Source organism: Gymnodraco acuticeps, unplaced genomic scaffold (genome assembly GCF_902827175.1).
Source record: "Gymnodraco acuticeps unplaced genomic scaffold, fGymAcu1.1, whole genome shotgun sequence".
Taxonomy (NCBI): domain Eukaryota; kingdom Metazoa; phylum Chordata; class Actinopteri; order Perciformes; family Bathydraconidae; genus Gymnodraco; species Gymnodraco acuticeps.
The window spans coordinates 193732-216466 of NW_022991045.1; the positions used below are offsets into that span (position 1 = coordinate 193732).

Genomic DNA, 22735 nt, shown 5'->3' on the forward strand with positions numbered 1-22735 from the left:
TGCCTGCCTGTCTGTCTGTCTGTCTCTCTGTCTGCCTGTCTGTCTGTCACACACTGAATCATATTCCCTCATTAGCATTTTTTGTTTTTTGATGTATAAAAATCAATAGTGGCAGTTTTCTGACTCAGACTTTTTTGTCCTGTAAGGAAATCAAAGCCATGTTTTGAAGCAGCTGAGTGAATGTTTCTCCATATGGTGATAAGTGACTCCATCTCTCCATTTCAGGTCTCTCTGCTGGTTGTTGTGGAGATCGGTGTTTTTCCACTCATCTGTGGCTGGTGGCTGGACATCTGCTCTTTAGTAAGACTCACCCTCTCCTTTGTGTTCTTATTTTTGAAAGCTCCGACTCCTTAAACCTATTTGTCTCCTTTTCAGAAATGCTGTTTTTATTGATTTATCGCATTTAACCGAACATTCCCCAACATTAGACATATGGCAGATTACAAAATAATGAACAAATAAATACAATAACAAGTGAGCAGTTAGTAGAAATCAGTTTAAAGTACAGACCAAGAATATAATTACATTTGGAAATTTACAAATTCAACAAAAATACAATAAAAGCACATCCACAAACAGAGCAGAGTATAGCTTACTCCAAATAGATTAACCATATTCAACATTTCCTCACAGCAGTTCAGTCTTTTCACTTCCACAGCTTCTGCAATGTCCCCATTTTGAAATGCTGTTTTTAGTTGAAACAAATATGCCGCATGCGGCCCCCACCTCCTCTTTTTGCAGCCCTCAGATTAATTTATAAACAACGTAATTAATTAAAAATATATTTTTTAATTGTTTTACTTGTAGTACTGATACCGTCCACTAGACTCCTAGTTACGTCGCGAGCTGCGTAGATAATTTTGTCTGGCAGCCAAATACCACGAAATAATCTGTGACGTGTTTGTGTGTATTGTGTTTGTTTCCCGGGGAAACCCTCACAAGTAATCGAGCTTTATCTCATTTAAATCTGCTTACCATATGGTATGTGCAAATGTTATTCATCACAGCACATTTCCCACTGTGCATTCATTTAGCACAGACAATAAATTAGCATGAGAACCAACGCTGAATCTGAATTGGTTTAAGTGTATTCTTTGTTTACCGTTTAACTTACTGCAGGAGATGTTTGATGCGTCGCTGAAAGACAGGGAGCTGAGCTTTAAATCTGCGCCGGGCACCACCATGTTCCTGCACTGGCTCGTGGGAATGGTCTACGTCTTCTACTTCGCTTCTTTCATCCTCCTCCTGAGAGAGGTACGATCCTGAGTTTGCTTTCGTATGTAGCTGCTTGCTGTATGTACCCTTTCATCCAAAGCGATTGACAATAATTGTATTCCACCAAGCTCATAAACACTGCAAGTACATTAGCTTTTCATCGGCCAAACCGTTGCTAACAATAAAAAAACTTGATGATTGTAGGTTACATTTTTGTGATTTCAAATATATATATATAACATTAATTGCTGCTGTGTCCATCAGGTGCTGCGGCCGGGAGTGCTGTGGTTTCTGAGGAATCTGAACGACCCAGACTTCAACCCGGTGCAGGAGATGATCCACCTGCCGATCTACAGACACCTGCGGCGCTTCATCCTGTCCGTGGTGGTGTTCGGCTCCATCGTGCTGCTCATGCTGTGGCTGCCCATCAGGCTCATCAAACTGCTGATGCCCACCTTCCTGCCCTACAACGTCATGCTCTACAGGTGACCACCGCCGTGACAAAGTTAAAGGTCACTTAGCAGCGGTGAACTGCGGGAGAACTGTGAGATCATAAAGTGGTCCAGCAGGTGAAAGTAGAGACACTAGAGAGGACTCTTTAAAGTAGAGACACTAGAGAGGACTCTTTAAAGTAGAGACACTAGAGAGGACTCTTTAAAGTAGAGACACTAGAGAGGACTCTTTAAAGTAGAGACACTAGAGAGGACTCCTTAAAGCAGAGACACTAGAGAGGACTCTTTAAAGCAGAGACACTAGAGAGGACTCTTTAAAGCAGAGACACTAGAGAGGACTCTAAAGTAGAGACACTAGAGAGGACTCTTTAAAGCAGAGACACTAGAGAGGACTCTTTAAAGTAGAGACACTAGAGAGGACTCTAAAGTAGAGACACTAGAGAGGACTCTTTAAAGTAGAGACACTAGAGAGGACTCTTTAAAGCAGAGACACTAGAGAGGACTCTTTAAAGCAGAGACACTAGAGAGGACTCTTTAAAGCAGAGACACTAGAGAGGACTCTAAAGTAGAGACACTAGAGAGGACTCTTTAAAGCAGAGACACTAGAGAGGACTCTTTAAAGTAGAGACACTAGAGAGGACTCTAAAGTAGAGACACTAGAGAGGACTCTTTAAAGCAGAGACACTAGAGAGGACTCTTTAAAGTAGAGACACTAGAGAGGACTTTTTAAAGTAGAGACACTAGAGAGGACTCTTTAAAGCAGAGACACTAGAGAGGACTCCTTAAAGCAGAGACACTAGAGAGGACTCTTTAAAGCAGAGACACTAGAGAGGACTCCTTAAAGCAGAGACACTAGAGAGGACTCTTTAAAGTAGAGACACTAGAGAGGACTCTTTAAAGTAGAGACACTAGAGAGGACTCTTTAAAGTAGAGACACTAGAGAGGACTCCTTAAAGCAGAGACACTAGAGAGGACTCTTTAAAGTAGAGACACTAGAGAGGACTCTTTAAAGGTTTCCCCATAATAATGAATCGGTGAATTCTTACGGGGTTTTGCGTCAGAGAGATCCGGATGTCTCCATGGATACGGTGCAGCGTTGAGTCCGTTAGTGTCATGGCCGCCACCACAGCTAAACCTGGAGACCCTGTCCCTCAGGCAGTGACAGCGGTTATCCAGCTCCATGTTAGGCGATGACTCCCACCCTCTGCACTCAGAATTGAAGCTTCTTGCTTCGGGCCGGAGGTTAGTCGTCCCAAAGAGTAGAACGAAGCGGTATAAAAACAGTTTTATCCCAGCAGCTATTGCACAAATTATCACATCATAGGAGCGTCACACAGATGCCTATTTATTTAATTATGAATTTTGAATGTCCATGTTTGTACTAGTGCTATATTTTGAGATTTGACGGAGCAGGGTGTACTTTGATTAGTTATTTTATTAGCGATGTGTCTGTTGTCTGTGTTTTTAGAGTGTGTCAGGATGGATCCCTTGTCTTTTTATCTGCAAACTAAATCAACCTACGGGTACACATAAAGAACCTGAACCTGAACTGCTGCTTTCAAATGGTGTTAAAAGCCACTTCCACCTCAGGGCGTTAAAAAAACAACATCTAACTGCAGCTCATTTTGAACAAAAGAGGAAGTATTGGCCCTATTGGCAACATGAATGACGGTTAAAACCAAGAGTTGCAGGGACTTGTGTTGTAAGAAACAACTGTAACTGAATTCAATTGAACTGTTCAGTGTTACCAAATATACTTCATACACGGGCATATTAGAGCCATTGTAGGTTAAACAAAAACAGCCAGGAAGGCGGGTTGTATTGCAAAGAATAAAGACTAACAACTATCAGAAAAAACCTGATGTTCTCTGAGATCAAAGCCACACATACACTACCAGTCAAAAGTTTGGACACACCTTCTCATTCAAGTAGATTTATACTGAAGACATCAAAACTATAAAAGAACACATATGGAATTATCTAGTTAACAAAAAAGTGTTCTTTCATAGTTGTGATGTCTTCAGTTTCATGTCCAAACTTTTGACTGGTACTGTACATCCCCCGGCTCCGTTATTAGTTTTCTTCTGCTTTTATTTGTACCTACACGCTGTAGAATGTTATCTTCTGACCCTGTGCCCCTCCTCTCCCCTCAGCGACGCCCCGGTCAGCGAGCTGTCGTTGGAGCTGTTGTTACTTCAGGTCGTTCTCCCCGCTCTCTTGGAGCAGGGTCACACTCGGCAGTGGCTCAAAGGCCTCGTCAGAGCCTGGACCGTCAGCGCTGGATATCTACTGTAAGTCAACAACACATTTTCTTACCGAGCCCCTGACATTTCTCACATTGACCTTCTGTAACCAATCAAGGTTTCAAGGCTTTTATTTTATTGTCATTTAGTGTGCATAGCTACAGTGTAGATATGACAATGAAAATCTGAGGTCACAGGCCCCTCCAACAGTGCAACACGAACACGATAACACAGATCAAATAGTTAAAATAGTACAAGGAGAGTCTAAATACAAGTAATTGGAATATGATATATTAGATAAATCATTTGTAAGTTGCAAACAGATGAATGTTATGGATGTTCTTTCAAAAGTTCAGAATCAGAATGCCTTTATTAGTCCTGTAGAGGAAACTTCTGTGTAGCTATGCATTGGGAGTCACCGACTCAGGAAGGAGACACGGTAGGAGCAGTAGCTTTGATGTCAAACACATGATGGTTTATTTGGAGTTACGGCCGGAGGATTCACATCACAAGTCCAAGAGTCAGAGGTTCTGACTTCACGGTAGAGTTGCCACGTCAATTCTGAAGAACTCCACCCCAGACCCATGTATTTAGCTAGTTCAGAGAGCATCATCAACATGCTGCATAACAAGATAGAATGATAACACCTCTATCAGCTGACGTCAACAGGCAGGAACAGGGAGACAAAACACTGAGAGCACAGCAGCCAAGGTTACAGGTGCCTGTGCTCAGTCAGGACAGTTTGAACTGATACACTGGGTCAAAGTTATGGGCCTTGGAAAATATTCCACAACAAGTCCCACAGAGGGGACATGTACATTAGTCACAGCAGAAAAGAGCCAAAGACAGCTCAATGTTAACTAAGAAGCATGCATAAAAAGAAATGAAAGATACACAAATATTTTAATAAAAAACGACCCAATTAAAACAATTAAATCACATGTTTCCCTCCGCAGAGACCTCCACTCCTACCTCCTCGGGGAACAGGAGGACAATGAGGGCAACCAGCCTGTGAACAACAACAACAACAACAACCCCCCTCCTGCTCACCACCACCACAACAACAACAACAACCCCGCCCCAGCCGTTGGCGAGGGCCTGCACGCAGCCCATCAGGCCATCCTGCAGCAGGGGGGGCCCGTTGGGTTCCAGCCGTATCACAGACCCCTCCGCTTCCCATTCAGAGTGAGTGGTTTAACATTTATCAACGCAGATTCTACAGATCTACTATCCGATTCTTATATGCATAGATTCCAGTGAACATGCTCTGATAATGCCATTAGTGTACATCTAAGGCTGTCGGTACCACTTAGTGTACATCTAAGGCTGTCGGTACCACTTAGTGTACATCTAAGGCTGTAGGTACCACTTAGTGTACATCTAAGGCTGTACCACTCCCAGTTATTACTCCTTCATGTTAAAGCGCTTGATCTTATAGTTTATCATCTAGCACAGACACATTCAACACAAATAATCATAACCAGTCAAACTTTGGTTCCTTCTTAACATTTATTTTGTTCCCCTTGTCTCCAGATTGTGCTGCTGATAGCTTTCATGTGCCTCACTCTGCTGGTGGCCAGTCTGGTGTGTCTCACTCTACCAGGTAAGATGTGGTTTAAACACAACCAGCAATCACTATTCTCCTTTGCAGACCCACACCCAAACCCTAATGACAGGGGGAGTCTATAATTACGCATGTCTCTGCTGTTTGAGCAGTTCTTTTTTTAAGTTGTAGCTCAAGTTAGTTTTTGTCTAAAGAGTAGAACACATCTCCTCAGTACTCAGATCTCTGCACTGCTACCAGTAGCGTACAGAATCCATTTCAAATGTGCATTGCTAACTTATAAAGCATTAAATGGTTTGGGACCCCAATAGATGTCCGACATGCTGCTCTGTTACGACCCAGAGCTCTGAGCTCACCGGAGGCTCAGAACCAAACACGCCGAAGCTGCTTTTAGTTTTTTAGCTCTCCAAAAATGGAACAAACTTCCAGAAACCCTGAGGTCTTCACCAACGCTGAGTTCTTGTGTTGTGTTCAAAAGCTGTTACCGTTCATGGTGTTCGCGGGTCCATTTTGACGCATGATTTATCTCAGTCCAAAACACAACAAAAAAAAGACTATCATTGTAGAGGAAACTTCTGTGTAGCTATGCAGTGGGAGTCACCGACTCAGGAAGGAGACACGAGAAGAGCAGTAGCTTTGATGTCAAACACATGATGGTTTATTTGGAGTTACGGCCGGAGGATTCACATCACAAGTCCAAGAGTCAGAGGTTCTGACTTCACGGTAGAGTTGCCACGTCAATTCTGGAGAGCCTCTCTCTTGCCAGCCCATCTAACTGGTTTCGCAGAGAGTAAACAACATATTTGAGGAGATAGCCTAAACAGTGTGGGAACACTGAGCTACTTGCGTCGGACACTTATGACCTTGAAGATTTCACCTTGGAGTCCACAAATACAGAGAAGGAAGTGTCCCAGTGTACCCACAACACAGACCATCTGTATCCCAGTATTGACCGGTCACAGAATGGGAACAATAACATTATTGGCTAAGCAGCCTGTGTCCTTAAAGAAGGTAAACAGACATCGAGGTTTGTCCTGTATGTTACTAATTGGCGTCTATGATAATTATTTCCATAACAATCATCCAATATTGTTTTAACTACATCTGTTATGACCTGGCTCAAAAGGCCACAACAAAGAGGAGACACACCATGTCAACGGTTAGCAAAAGATGTTTATTAAAGCAAGTGATTCGAACTAGCCAAATGAATCAAGTGCAAAGTAAGTAAAGCATGAGGTGTGGACGTCAGTGGTGTCAGTAGTGTAAATGCAGGGTGAGGATTGCATGGACATGTATGTGTGAGGGTGTTGAAGTGCACAAAGTGAAACAACTGAAATAACTGTTAACATACTCAACCGAACCGGGTGCCTGTAGGGGAAAGCAGAGGGAAGACAGAAAGGAGCAGAGAGGCTTTAAATAGCTGCAGGGCACCAGACCCAGGTGCCCTGAGTCACTGCAATCAAGACAGCACAGCCACACCCTCTCCAGATGAACCCACAGGGGCTTCACAACATCATAACTAACTTATTATGCTTTCATAACCGTACAATCCTGTTGTAATTTAATGATGTTATGGCCCCAAAACACATTACACCACATATTGCACACGTGCATGTGTGTGTGTTCAAGTGTTAGTGTACATGTTCTTTGAGAAAGGTGGAGTTCCCGTGGGGGGGGGAGGGGTGTCTAAAGTCAAAGATGAATCTTGATTGGGCCAAATTTGACCTCGAGTCGCCCAAAATAATTCAGCTGGGTCTCCCCAGACCCCAACACCAAATTACACACTTTTAGAGACCTTCAGACTTGGCTAAAATGGTCAAAATCAGTTTTGTAGTGTTTATATATCTGCTGTGGACTGGAGGATATCGTGAAGCCTTGTTCCCATAAAAAAAACTAGAGCGTAGTTATTATATCATTGTAACTTGAAACGGGTCACGGGAGACCCGAACACAAGGCGAGGGTTAAGTCTGCATACCTAGAAGTCTTTAAACTTGTTTTAGCACCTACCGTATTTATAATGTTGTTTTTAATCTCTTTTATGCATGTTTATAATTAATGTGTAATTCCATTGTGTTTATTTACCGTGTTCCTTTCTGTTGTCGTCTTGTTAAGTGTTAATGATGATGTGAAGCACTTTGAATTGCCTCTGTGTCTGAAAGTATGCTATATAAATAAACGTACCTTACCTTGTGTGTTTCAGTGTTCACCGGGCGCTGGCTCATGTCCTTCTGGACGGGAAGCTCTAAAATCCACGAGCTGTACACGGCGGCGTGCGGGCTGTACGTCTGCTGGCTGTCGATCCGCGGCGTCTCCGTGCTGCTCGCCTGGATGCCGCAGGGTCGCACCGTCATCGCACGCAAGGTTCAGGAGTGGACGCTCATGGTGAGTCCATGTTCAGCCTCCATCGCTGGAACACACCAAACCTGGGCTGTGGAGGGGTTTGAGATCCTCTCTCCATCTGCTTGTCTGGAGTCGGGTCTAATTGCAACTTTTGTGTTGTTACAATATCATAAGCCGATGTCTAAAATTTCCAGCATCTGCTTTTTTTAAAAACTATTTTCCACCAGATCAAGTCTGTCCTACGATACATTCTATTTTCCTGGCTTCCTGTACATACAAATCTATTCAAAATCAATGTTCCTAATCAACGTCTCCCTGACTGTGAGAAAAAAAATATTCTAAAAGATTTAACCCAGGAAAAATATGAAATTGGAAAATTATCAATCAATTTTCCAATTTCCAAATTTGTATGACAATACAACACCCTCTGTCCTTAGACCCTCTGTCCTTAGACCCTCTGTCCTTAGACCCTCTGTCCTTAGACCCTCTGTCCTTAGACCCTCTGTCCTCAGACCCTCTGTCCTTAGACCCTCTGTCCTTAGACCCTCTGTCCTTAGACCCTCTGTCCTCAGACCCTCTGTCCTTAGACCCTCTGTCCTTAGACCCTCTGTCCTTAGACCCTCTGTCCTCAGACCCTCTGTCCTTAGACCCTCTGTCCTTAGACCCTCTGTCCTTAGACCCTCTGTCCTTAGACCCTCTGTCCTTAGACCCTCTGTCCTCAGACCCTCTGTCCTTAGACCCTCTGTCCTTAGACCCTCTGTCCTTAGACCCTCTGTCCTTAGACCCTCTGTCCCTAGACCCTCTGTCCTCAGACCCTCTGTCCTTAGATCCTCTGTCCTTAGACCCTCTGTCCTAGACCCTCTGTCCTTAGACCCTCTGTCCTTAGACCCTCTGTCCTTAGACCCTCTGTCCTCAGACCCTCTGTCCTCAGACCCTCTGTCCTCAGACCCTCTGTCCTTAGACCCTCTGTCCTTAGACCCTCTGTCCTTTGACCCTCTGTCCTTTGACCCTCTGTCCTTTGACCCTCTGTCCTTTGACCCTCTGTCCTTTGACCCTCTGTCCTTAGACCCTCTGTCCTCAGACCCTCTGTCCTCACATCGTACAAGGAAACACTTCCGGAGAAAACCCACAGTTTAAAGAGGAAAATTATCATTAGTTTATTGTATTTTAAAAGGGCATTTTCTCTGAGGACATCAGAGGGACTTTGTTCTCCCCTTACTCTGAGGAAGCTTTGATGTTTTCTGATTAATCATGTTCATGTACGTCGCGCGCTGTTTGGGCAGATTCTGAAGACCCTGGTGGTCGCGCTGCTGGTGGCCGGAGTCATCCCGCTGCTCCTGGGTCTGCTGTTCGAGCTCGTCATCGTCGCTCCTCTCAGAGTCCCGCTCGACCAAACGCCGCTCTTCTACCCGTGGCAGGTAGGATCCCCTTTGTTGTTATTGTTCCTTCATCCTGTTTGCTCCTAAACATTTCTATTGAGATTAATACACAACATGTACAACCATTTTCATACAGAATACGTATGTAAGCTAAAAATAAAACAAAACAAACGCAACCCTCCCTCCCAGACACGCATACACACACACACACACACACACACACACGCACATATACACGCGGACACACACACGCACGCAGACAGACAGACACACACGCACACACACACACACACACGCACACACACGCAGACACACACGCAGACACACACACAGACAGACACACAGACAGACAGACAGACAGACAGACAGACACACACACACACAGACACACACAGACACAGACACACACACACACACACACACACACACAGGGAAACGCATAGGTCGCAATTTGAAAGGCTGTGGATTAGGGGAAGGGAGAAATCATTCTAAAAGATATTTTGAAGGAATGAACTGCAGAGCGCCAATTGTTTACAACATTGTCATTTCCTGTTTCCACGTTCAGCCGTTGATCTGTGTGTTTTCCCACAGGACTGGGCTCTGGGAGTGCTCCATGCTAAAATCATCGCTGCTATCACTCTCATGGGCCCTCAGTGGTGGCTGAAGACTGTTATTGAGCAGGTGGGTTTCAGACAGAGATGCACCAATCAGTGTTCTGTAGCTGACTTTGCACTCCTTCCTGCTCCAAGAGGAGGTATCAGTTACAGTGTATGTAGGAGCCAAAATGCTATTTAGCCTGAGTTATTATTATTATTTGTTTACGTCACTTTTATTTGTATTTTTTGAGCACTTCTGGTATTTGTCACATGGGTGTGGTTTGTGTATATAGGTCACCTGTTTCTGTTGACTGTTTTTGTCCCTCAGGGGTGTCAAACTCAAGGCCCGTGGGCCAAATCCAGCCCGCGACCTCATTTTTTGTGGCCCGCAAAGAATATAATATTCAATACAATTGGTGTAATTGTTGAATATTTGCTTTCAATTATTTGCCCTAGACTTCTGCTTTCAGACGTAGTTATTTATGAAGTTATTACCTGAACTGATAATAATCCAATGCAGAGGCAATAATGTAATATAATACATTATTTAATATCTATCCTATATTTATACACTACCAGTCAAAAGTTAGGACACATCTTCTCATTCGAAGTGTTTTATTTATTTTATTAATAACTATAATAGAGCACATATGGAATTATCTAGTAAACAAAAAAGTGTAAAATAATCCAGAATATTTTAATATACAGTAGGAAAAAAATGAAATAAACAAAAACCTTTGAATGAGAAGGTGTGTCCAAACTTTTGACTGGTAGTGTATATGTATATTTATATAGTTTTAAAGTTACAACCGGCCTAATGTAATGAAATTGAGTTTGACACCCCTGCGTTTAAGTTATAGTGTTTTGATTTTGTTTATTAAATATCTTCAAACTATCTTACTTCAGTATGGACTTTCTCATCGAAAACGTGTCGCAGCTTATAGCCAAGCTTATAGCCCGGCTTATAGCCCAGCTTAGCCTCTCAAACGTAACTGGACATTGAGCCGCCACATTGCAATGAAGTGTCCCGTCTCTTCAGGTTTATGCCAATGGGATTCGTAACATCGACCTGCAGTTCATCATCCGTAAACTGGCGGCTCCGGTCATCTCCGTGCTGCTGCTGTCGCTGTGTGTGCCGTATGTGATCGCTGCGGGGGTGGTTCCTGCTGTGGGTGAGTGTACAAAGGAACCAATTAGAACGTGTATTTATTTCAGATGTTATTAGCAGAGATGGCAAAAGTACACACATCCTTTACTCAAGTAGAAGTACAGATACTCGTGTTTTTAAAAATACTCAGGTAAAAGTAGAAGTACTGACTAAACTTCTTTACTCAAGTGAAAGTAAAGAGGCTTTGAAATGTACTTCAGTAAAAAGTACCCATAACTAGCAGCTGCTTTAAAGAGTACCTGACCTCCCTTTATATTAATAGAACAATAATGTCATTGTTAGCTAATGAATGTTTCCATGCTGAACAACGGCAACATGACAACGTTTCCATTGGTCCCTCTTCTTTAGAGAAGACCAGGAAATGATGGATACACGGATCGTGTTCAAATCAATAGGCACGCAATGACTCTAAAGAATAATGATCACGCATCAAACACACATTCAGACTAAAGGAACCAGCTGTTTGGGAAATGAGAGAAGTAGAAAGTACAGGTATTTGAGTTCAACATGTGAGAAGTAGAAAGTACAGGTATTTGAGTTCAACATGTAAGAAGTAGAAAGTACAGGTATTTGAGTTCAACATGTAAGAAGTAGAAAGTACAGGTATTTGTGTTCAACATGTAAGAAGTAGAAAGTACAGGTATTTGAGTTCAACATGTAAGAAGTAGAAAGTACAGGTATTTGAGTTCAACATGTGAGAAGTAGAAAGTACAGGTATTTGGGTTCAACATGTAAGAAGTAGGAAGTACAGGTATTTGTGTTCAACATGTAAGAAGTAGAAAGTACAGGTATTTGGGTTCAACATGTAAGAAGTAGAAAGTACAGGTATTTGTGTTCAACATGTGAGAAGTAGAAAGTACAGGTATTTGAGTTCAACATGTAAGAAGTAGAAAGTACAGGTATTTGAGTTCAACATGTGAGAAGTAGAAAGTACAGGTATTTGTGTTCAACATGTAAGAAGTAGAAAGTACAGGTATTTGGGTTCAACATGTAAGAAGTAGAAAGTACAGGTATTTGGGTTCAACATGTAAGAAGTAGAAAGTACAGGTATTTGAGTTCAACATGTAAGAAGTAGAAAGTACAGGTATTTGGGTTCAAAGTGTAAGAAGTAGAAAGTACAGGTATTTGTGTTCAAAGTGTAAGAAGTAGAAAGTACAGGTATTTGTGTTCAAAGTGTAAGAAGTAGAAAGTACAGGTATTTGTGTTCAACATGTGAGAAGTAGAAAGTTCAGGTATTTGTGTTCAACATGTGAGAAGTAGAAAGTACAGGTATTTGAGTTCAACATGTAAGAAGTAGAAAGTTCAGGTATTTGAGTTCAAAGTGTAAGAAGTAAAAGTAAAAAGTCGTCGTAGTGGAGTAAAGTACTGATACCACAGTAATGAAGTATTTGTACTCCACTACTTCCCACCTCTGGTTATTAGTTTGTTTATTCCACCTTCTGGGTTTAAGGCTTTTGTCACGGATCCGATTGTAACACTCAACATTAAAGAATAAAACAAAGAGGAATCAATAAAACGCAGACACAGAGTTGGTTGAAATCACATATATATATATATATACAGTATAAGAGACGCATTAGCTTGCAACAAAGGGGTCGATAGAGTAATGCCCTCGATACTAAGAATCTGCTGCTCAAAACTGCATGCGTAGTTGACCTCTGACCTGACACAATATTGCATTGCATTTTCTGTCCCCTTGGTCTTTAAATAATCCCAGGTTCCATGACACTCTTCTCTGCGAACACTTTATGTAGAGAACTCTTGGTTTACAGAAATAGGTACGCCTTCTTTTGGAAACTATATGAGTAACCTGCGACAGTTTCCACTCGATGAATCCTGCTGTGAATGTGCCTTGAATTGCAAAGTAAATCCACATTACAGAGGTTTCTCCAGGAGGCTCCTACTTGTTCTCCCGTGCTTTTGCAGACCACGTATAAGACGTATCAGTCTGTGTTTTCTAAATTGGAGTGTTCTATTTTGTTGTGTTTTAAAATGTTTTTACATCATGTCTGTGGCTATAAGTTTGGTTTTATTGTCTCGTGCGTTTCTTTTTGTCATATTGGTTTTGTCTAAATCTATTTATGCTGCTTTTTTATATATATTTATTGATGTACAGCACTTTGGTCAACACTTTTTAAATGTTGGATTGGATACTATCGTGTTCCTTATCCAGATGACTGTTGCAGTGTCTACAGCAGGGGTGGGCAACTTGGATGGTGGTGGGGGCCACAGAATGTATTTACTGGCCACCAGGGGGCCGCGGCTTACTTGGAATGCACACACACACAAATTCCATGTATTGTATGTAATTATTAACAAATTAAGTCTGACATCTTCATTGACATTTTACAATCTCTCAGGGAACATCCTCTAAGAAGCTCACTAAGCAAATATCAGAAATGTTATTTAATGTTTACAAGTGGCATGTTTGTATTGAACAGGTTATTAAACAGTGGAATAAAACTATTTTTAAACTATTGGAAAGCACGGAAAATATGTGTGCATTGAGATTAACCATTAAGATGACTTAACCATGAAGTCATGAACACTACCCCAGACATTAGTTGTCTAACTTGAACCTAAGACACAATAAGGGGAGTGTCAACACAGACCCCTGTCAGCCCGCACTCTGTTCCTCAGCACCGCTCCCCCTCCGCTGAATTTATGAATGAAAGGCGTATAGTAATCCTAGATAACACGGCAGGGTCCGTGACAGTTTGTTTTCATCTGATTTCAAATAAACAAAGTCTTGGTTTTTAGAATATTAAACTTCTTTCGCCAAATTCAGATGATAAAAACAACCTTTAAGTTTGTAACGGCATAATTACAAGCAGTAACTTGTAACTAAATACCGATTATTTTGCGGTATTTGGCTGCCAGACAAAATCACGTACGCAGCTCGCGACGTAACTAGGAGTCTAGTGGACGGTATCAGTACTACAAGTAAAACAATAACAACATTTAATAATTTTTTTTAATTAATTACGTTCTTTATAAATTAATCTGAGGGCCGCAAAAAGAGGAGGTGGGGGCCGCCATTTGCCCATCCCTGGTCTACAGTGTTAGCTAATGGGCTGTTCACTGATACATTTGTAACTAAGCATTGCTCATGTGTTTTGCAGGAGTGACCCCAGAGATGGAGATCCTGATGCAGAGGAGAATCTACCCGTTCCTCCTGATGATCGTCTCGCTCATCGGCATCCTGTCCTTCCAGATCCGACAGTTCAAACGCCTCTATGAACACATCAAGAACGACAAGTGAGCGTCTTTTATATTATCTTAAACATACTTATAATGCGTTATGATCTTCTTGTAGCACTGTATAATTATAGTTTTTAGCAAACATAACAAATATGCTTAATAACAATAATGAAAAAAGCATTTCATAATACGTTATCACATTTTACATCTATATATTCAGTTTAATATTTAATATTCCATCCCTCACATACTAATGTATATATAATAACTTGCTTTATATCTTGTTATTGTTAATTTGTAAATTCAACATGTATATTTTCTACTTTCTTGTTTATTTCTAGTCTTTTAATTTGTATTGTTCGATGCCATGTCTTTGTATGAAGCTGCAACATTGGGATCAATAAAGTACTTCTGATCTAGGGCTGCTCGATTATGGCAAAAATCATAATCTCGATTATTTGGGTCAATAATTTAAATGCGATTATTCATTGACTTTGAAAACATCCATTTATTGGAGAAATCTTTTTTGCCAGTATGTTTTTAACAGTTGATTTCCCTGAACTTAAAGTATAATTCAACTGAAAGAAAAGTAACAATAATAATAAAAAAATAATCGTTTTATTTCGATTACGTTTTCGTAATCGTTGCAAGCCATAATCGGAATCGTGATTAATTGAGCAGCCCTATTCTGATCTGATCTATTTTAATTCCCAAAGATTGAAACATTATCATATTCTCACTCTATTTTAAGCCAACAATGACCCCTAAAAGTAATCACATAAAATGGCCTTATCATTATTAATTGTTATAAAAATGTGACTTTATAACATAAGAGATAAGATCAGAAGTACTTTATTGATCCCAATGTGGGAAATGTTTGTGTTGCAGCAGCATAAAAGACATATATACAGAAATATACATGTTGAATCTACAATATTATATAAACATAAGTACGGGAGGGATGTATAAAGGGTATTTTAGACTAGTAAGTTTTACAGGGTCGTTTAGCGTCGACACACCTGTAGACACCGTTTGTAATTTAAAGGTGATTATAACGGTGACCCTCCTCTCCACAGGTACCTGGTTGGTCAGAGGCTTGTCAACTACGAGCGTAAATCTGGCAGAGCGGCCTCGGCGCCCCCCCCCATCCCCGTCGCAGAGTAGATGTTTGTGTCACTCGTTGCCACATGTTTGCACCCTGCGTACATCCTGTCTCCTGTACCTCACCCTTCATTTAGATTTTCCCCTCAGTCCGTGGACCTCAATCTGTGGATCTGATGGATATCGTTCTTGAGTTCCCCCTCGAGGGACGGGAAGATGTATTATAATCATGGGACAGCTGAGAAACCCCCCATGAGGGTGATGGGTAGCAGTTTGATTTGAAGCTCAACATCTGCATTGTCGTTCATGCCTTGCTTTGTAAAGTGCTGCCTGATAATTGTACATGTGTAAATACTTTGAACGCAGACTTTGTCTTAAAAAAAAAAAGAAAGACGGATATGGAATAATGCAATGACCATTGTATATCTTAAAAGTGTATGTATAATTTATTAAATCAAACTGACAATTGATCTGCTCTTGTCGCATGTGTTTAAAGACGAGGGACTGCATAATGTGGATGTTTTGTAACTGGTTGATTTGGGTGTGGAAGTTTTGTATTTAAACATGAAAGTTAAAAAACTTGTATGAAACAAAGACAGATCTCAATGACAAGATTTTTCACCTACGTTTTTCTATAAAATACCACTCAAAGCGACACGTACCAACTAGGGGTGTTACAATTCGATGATTATGAATTCAATAGACTCATATTGAAGTGGAAACAGATACATATCATCACCTTTACTTTAAGATTTCCATGGCACGTCTGTGTCTCCATATCCGTCCAAGTGCACCGCCTAACTGAAAGATCGGGGTTTTTTTGTCTGCTAGTGCCCTGTAATAAAATTGTCAAATCAAATGTTAGTTGCTTTTGTGACATGATGGAAATGTGTTAAATGGGCACCTGAATCTAAATTGTATCATGGCAGACTGTGAAATCAGCATATGTGTTGTTATCATTCTGTTTTGTGATGAAACTTGTGATTTACACCCATAGTACCAACCAGGAAGTGACTAAAAATAACCTCAAAGAAGCCAAACGACTTCAAAGAGACACAAATATAGTACAAAGGGATCCAAATAACTACACAGGCTGAGTAAACAGTTGCATAGATGCTTGCAACGACCACAAAAAGGGGCAAAGCAATTACAAAGAAACAAGACATAAAAGAGACACAGAATGACTACACATATACATGGATATACTTAATAGAGACACACATATACATGGATATACTTAATAGAGACACACATATACATGGATATACTTAATAGAGACACACATATACATGGATATACTTAAAAGAGACACACATATACATGGATATACTTAATAGAGACACACATATACATGGATATACTTAATAGAGACACACATAATGGATATACTTAATAGAGACACACATATCATGGATATACTTAATAGAGACAAACATATACATATACTTAATAGAGACACACATATACATGGATATACTTAACTAGAGACACACATAACATGGATTATACTTAATCGAGACACACATATACATGGATATACTTAATAGAGACACACATATACATGGATATACTTAATAGAGACACACATATACATGGATATACTTAATAGAGACACACATATACATGGATATACTTAATAGAGACACACATATACATGGATATACTTAATAGAGACACACATATACATGGATATACTTAATAGAGACACACATATACATGGATATACTTAATAGAGACACACATATACATGGATATACTTAATAGAGACACACATATACATGGATTATACTTAATAGAGACACACATATACATGGATATACTTAATAGAGACACACATATACATGGATTACTTAATAGAGACACACATATACATGGATATACTTAATAGAGACACACATATACATGGATATACTTAATAGAGACACACATATACATGGATATACTTAATAGAGACACACATATACATGGATATACTTAATAGAGACACACATATACATGGATATACTTAATAGAGACACACATATACATGGATATACTTAATAGAGACACACACATACATGGATATACTTAATAGAGACACACACATACATGGATATACTTAATAGAGACACAGAATGACTACACAGAGACACAAAGGAGATGCCTTTTGCATGTCTGCTCATAATCCACCCATATATGAAGGTGTAAAGAAGATCAATAGATGACTGGAAGTGGTGTCATCGGCTCATCCTTTGGTATGAGCGGAGATTTGAGCACAATTCCAAACTTGTCCTTGAGAACGCCGGGTATCTCGTCGTCCTGCAGATCCCTGGTGGAGGTCTCCAGCACAGACCCCTCTTTTGGGAACGTGGTGGTGGTCAGTCTGCGGCCGATGTAGGTGAGCCTCCCCTCGGGGGTGAGGATGGTGCACAGGGACTTGCAGAAGAAGAGAGAGCATGGAGAGCTCTGGTGGAACTGACACATCTCGGCGTAGTCCTCCATGCGACGAGGGTCCAGGGTTAACTTGTAGATCTCCGTCCAGTCTCCATCTTCTCCTCTGTTCTCCTCCTGCTGCCACTCCAGGAAGAGCATCCCTGAACTTTCATTCCTGACAGGTGGGAGAACAGAGCTTGTATTTAAAGGTCACCTATTATGCTAAATCCACTTGTTCACGTCTCTTCTACATCAACATGTGTCCCCTCTCCTTCATGTCTCTTCTACATCAACATGTGTCCCCTCTCCTTCATGTCTCTTCTACATCAACATGTGTCCCCTCTCCTTCATGTCTCTTCTACATCAACACGTGTCCCCTCTTCTTCATGTCTCTTCTACATCAACATGTATCCCCTCTTCTTCATGTCTCTTCTACATCAACATGTATCCCCTCTTCTTCATGTCTCTTCCACATCAACATGTGTCCCCATCTTCTTCATGTCTCTTCTACATCAACATGTGTCCCCCTCTTCTTCATGTCTCTTCTACATCAACATGTGTCCCCTCTTCTCATGTCTCTTCTTACATCAACATGTGTCCCCTCTTCTTCATGTCTCTTCTACATCAACATGTGTCCCCTCTTCTTCATGTCTCTTCTACATCAACATGTGTCCCCTCTTCTTCATGTCTCTTCTACATCAACATGTGTCCCCTCTTCTTCATGTCTCTTCTACATCAACATGTGTCCCCTCTTCTTCATGTCTCTTCTACATCAACATGTGTCCCCTCTTCTTCCATGTCTCTTCTTCATCAATCATGTGTCCCCTCTTCTTCATGTCTCTTCTACATCAACATGTGTCCCCTCTTCTTCATGTCTCTTCTACATCATCATGTGTCCCCTCTTCTTCATGTCTCTTCTACATCAACATGTGTCCCCTCTTCTTCAGTCCTCTTCTACATCAACATGTGTCCCCTCTTCTTCATGTCTCTTCTACATCAACATGTGTCCCCTCTTCTTCATGTCTCTTCTACATCAGCATGTGTCCCCCTCTTCTCCATGTCCTCTTCTACAATCAACATGTGTCCCCTCTTCTTCATGTCTCTTCTACATCATCATGTGTCCCCTCTTCTTCATGTCTCTTCTACATCAACATGTGTCCCCTCTTCTTCATGTCTCTTCTACATCAGCATGTGTCCCCTCTTCTCCATGTCTCTTCTACATCAACATGTGTCCCCTCTTCTTCATGTCTCTTCTACATCATCATGTGTCCCCTCTTCTACATGTCTCTTCTACATCAGCATGTGTCCCCTCTTCTCCATGTCTCTTCTACATCAACATGTGTCCCCTCTTCTTCATGTCTCTTCTACATCATCATGTGTCCCCTCTTCTTCATGTCTCTTCTACATCAACATGTGTCCCCTTTTCTTCATGTCTCTGAAAGTTTCAGGAACAAAAGATTCTCTCTCTTTTTGATCCATTTCTATAAAAACCTGTCTGAAAATGAGCTGATCAGATTTTGGCCACTTTATGATGTCATAACGATTTTTTGGCTTGTGTAACCATCAGTGGTGAACCGTCAGGGCCTTCAAGGTATTCAGAGAATACCCTGGAACACTCAGATAAAACAAACAAAAAATCGATTTAATTATATAAATAAAATGTAAATAAAATGAATAAATGAGAATGGTATCTGTGTTGTTGATCTGTAATATGGTGTTACGTTGATTGGTTTGTTCTTCTCGGTCCATGCACTACGCATTTCCGTGGTTTTGTGTTAGAAAAAAAATGCAAATAATCAGATATTTTTCTGGGTCTCTGGGTAGAATATCCTTCAACAAGGTATTCTACATCCTTGATAGAATGCCCTGGCCCTCACACTGAATGAGAGCGTTTGGATTGACAGTTTGGGGGGGCGGGGGGGGGGGGTGTGTGTGTGTGTGTGTGTCTACAGAAGGTCCAGTTGTGATAGACACGGTTTGCCACTGGTAACCATTAGCCAATCACCAACCAAGGTAACCCCCTCCCCCCCCCTTATCACCTGGATCTCCTCCTAGAGCACCATTGAGTTCTTTGTAACCAAATGTCTCTCAGAGGGGCGTGGGGAGGGGCTCCTTATTTTCATCTAAAGTAACAGACAGAGAATCAGCACTTTGGAAACAGGGCTGAAACAGAGGGGATTATGGGTAATGCTGCAATGATCTGTTTGGTGTTTCAGCCAATCAGAGACAGGTTCTGTATATATCTGAGACCTGTGATATATTGATGACTAACAGTATAATGGGAGAGCTTTAAGTAAAAGTAGAAGGACCAGATTGTAGAATACTCTGTTACAAGTAAAAGTCCTGCATTCAAAATGTTACTCAAGTAAAAGTTAAAAAAATAATAGCATCAAAATATACTTAAAGTACCAAAAGTAAGTAAAAGTACTTATTATATAGATTGACCCATTTCAGGATGATATACATTATATGCTCTGATTGTAATTATTGATGCATTAAAGTCTTTATCAAAACTGGTAAAGGTGCAGCTAGTTTTTTAGCTGCACCTTTACCAGTTTTGATATGATGATGGCTGCCATGTCTTTGGCTCCTCTCCAACTCTGTCTTTTTTCCCTATTATTTCACAATTTTAACAATTGTATCTGTTTTATTGTGTTGCTCTTGGAGGAGTCTGTGACCTAAGATTTTCATTGACATGTCTACACTGTAGCTATACGACAATAAAAGCCTTTAAACTTAAAGGTACTCAGTCCCTTCCCACCTCTGCTCTGTGATGCGGTACACTCTGTGTCCCTGCTCCTGGGGGCCCCTGGTGTCCAACGAGAGGGGGGTCCTGAAGCCCGGGCCCCCAAACCCAACATCACAGAGCCAGTGCTGCCCGTCCAGGGTCACCATGACAACCAGGTGGTCAAAAGGAGGCCCGTAGAAGCCCGTCGTTTTGTTCTTCACCTGGGCGGAGAGCAGGGTCACCTGGAGAGATGGCAAAAGTACACACATCTTTTACTCAAGTAGAAGTACAGATACTCGTGTTTAAAAATACTCTGGTAAAGGTAGAAGTACTGACTAAACTTCTTTACTCAAGTAAAAGTAAAGAGGCTTTTAAATGTACTTCAGTAAAAAGTACCCATAACTAGCAGCTGTTTTAAAGAGTACCTGACCTCCCTTTATATTAATAGATCAATAATGTCATTGTTAGCTAATGAATGTTTCCATGCTGAACAACGGCAACATGACAACGTTTCCATTGGTCCCTCTTCTTTAGAGAAGACCAGGAAATGATGGATACACGGATCGTGTTCAAATCAATAGGCACGCAATGACTCTAAAGAATAATGATCACGCATCAAACACACATTCAGACTAAAGGAACCAGCTGTTTGGGAAATGAGAGAAGTAGAAAGTACAGGTATTTGAGTTCAACATGTAAGAAGTGAGTTCAACATGTAAGAGTAGAAAGTACAGGTATTTTGGGTTCAACATGTAAGAAGTAGAAAGTACAGGTATTTGTGGTTCAACATATAAGAAGTAGAAAGTACAGGTATTTGAGTTCAACATGTAAGAAGTAGAAAGTACAGGTATTTGAGTTCAACATGTAAGAAGTAGAAAGGACAAGGATATTTGTGTTTTCACATGTAAGAAGTAGAAAGTACAAGGTATTTGGTTCAACATGTAAGAAGTAGAAAGTACAGGTATTTGAGTTCAACATGTAAGAAGTAGAAAGTACAGGTATTTGAGTTCAACATGTAAGAAAGTAGAAAGTACAGGGTATTTGTGTTCAACATGTAAGAAGTAGAAAGTACAGGTATTTGAGTTCAACATGTAAGAAGTAGAAGTACAGGTATTTGGGTTTCAACATGTAAGAAGTAGAAAGTACAGGTATTTGAGTTCAACATGGTAAGAAGTAGAAAGTACAGGTAATTTGTGTCAACATGTAAGAAGTAGAAAGTACAGGTATTTGTGTTCAACATGTAAGAAGAGAAGTACAGTATTTGTGGTTCACATGTAGAAGTAGAAAGTACAGGGTATTGTGTTCAACATGTAAGAAGTAGAAAGTACAGGTATTTGTGTTCAACATGTAAGAAGTAGAAAGTACAGGTGTTTGTGTTCAACATGTAAGAAGTAGAAAGTACAGGTATTTGGGTTCAACATGAGAGAAGTAGAAAGTACAGGTATTTGGGTTCAACATGTAAGAAGTGAAAGTAAAAAGTCGTCAGAAAAATAAGTAGTTGAGTAAAGTAGGCTACTGATACCAGAAAAATGTACTTAAGCACAGAAACGAAGTATTTGTACTCCACTACTTCACCTGGAAGCCCATCTGGGTCAGCAGCCATGCAAACAGGGAGTTATTCTCGTAGCAGAACCCCCCACTGCGCTGCAGCACGAGCTTCTCATACAGGTGAGGCGGGTCCAGCTGCACGCGCCCCCCGCTGTGCACCGTCAGGTTCTCAAAGGGCACGGACAGCAGGTGACAGGTGTGCACCGACCGCAGCACGTGCAGGCTGCGCGAGGGGGAACCAGAGAACCCGATGCGAGACAAATAAGCGTCCACATGCATGTCAACAGAAGTCATTTTACGGATTAAGGGAGATTACTTTTACTTTTAGCGTCAACTTCTTCGCCTACAATTGCGGTCCATGTGTCCTTTGTCTTGTCTACAATCAGTTAATCTTTATTGTCCACCTCAGAGTCTAAAGGTTTATTTTTGCTTCCTGGTGCTGACCCGAGGGCAGGCTTACAGTAAATTAACCCCTAAAGTCAGATTTAAGCATATGAAATTACTTCATGCAAATAGAATTAAAATATGTTAATATGAAACCCATAAGTAGTATTTTTGTAGTGGTTTTTTTGGGTAACAAACCAGAAGTTGTAAAAACTCCTTTTTATAAACAATGAACTCGTGTTTTTCCCAGACAATTTTTTTCTCCGAACTTTATTGAAAATATTTTACAGTTTTTTATACATAATTAAACAATGTACAGTACGACCATAGTAGTTTGGTTTTTGATGGATCCCCATAGAAATGATCCCAGTCAACACAATAATTAAATATAATATAACAATTTA

At 40.8% G+C, this 22735-nt stretch overlaps 2 protein-coding genes across 5 annotated transcripts in view; one reads left to right on the forward strand and one right to left on the reverse strand.

The window, feature by feature from the left end:
• Window positions 1–16118, forward strand: part of LOC117559836 (E3 ubiquitin-protein ligase MARCHF6) — a 29719-nt gene extending 13601 nt beyond the window's left edge. Inside the window, exons 14-25 of one of the 4 annotated variants that reach the window (XM_034236535.1) lie at window positions 226–300; window positions 1117–1254; window positions 1480–1700; window positions 3821–3958; window positions 4867–5095; window positions 5444–5513; window positions 7675–7856; window positions 9098–9232; window positions 9785–9874; window positions 10829–10961; window positions 14080–14215; window positions 15235–16118. In XM_034236535.1, the coding sequence (XP_034092426.1) occupies window positions 226–300; window positions 1117–1254; window positions 1480–1700; window positions 3821–3958; window positions 4867–5095; window positions 5444–5513; window positions 7675–7856; window positions 9098–9232; window positions 9785–9874; window positions 10829–10961; window positions 14080–14215; window positions 15235–15322 (1635 nt within the window). In that variant the 3' untranslated portion in view covers window positions 15323–16118. Of the gene's footprint in view, window positions 1–225; window positions 301–1116; window positions 1255–1479; window positions 1701–3820; window positions 3959–4866; window positions 5096–5443; window positions 5514–7674; window positions 7857–9088; window positions 9233–9784; window positions 9875–10828; window positions 10962–14079; window positions 14216–15234 lie in introns of all 4 variants that reach the window. The other 3 variants (XM_034236536.1, XM_034236532.1, XM_034236534.1) reach the window with 3 other exon arrangements.
• Window positions 16119–17338: 1220 nt separating this feature from the next.
• LOC117559835 (arylamine N-acetyltransferase, pineal gland isozyme NAT-10-like) lies at window positions 17339–22300 on the reverse strand. The gene is made up of 3 exons (XM_034236531.1): window positions 21975–22300; window positions 20433–20641; window positions 17339–17846 (listed from the first exon to the last, which is right to left on the reverse strand). Exons 1-3 carry the CDS (start codon window positions 22239–22241, stop codon window positions 17453–17455), a joined length of 870 nt encoding a protein of 289 aa, XP_034092422.1. The 5' UTR covers window positions 22242–22300; the 3' UTR covers window positions 17339–17452.
• Window positions 22301–22735: the final 435 nt, after the last annotated feature.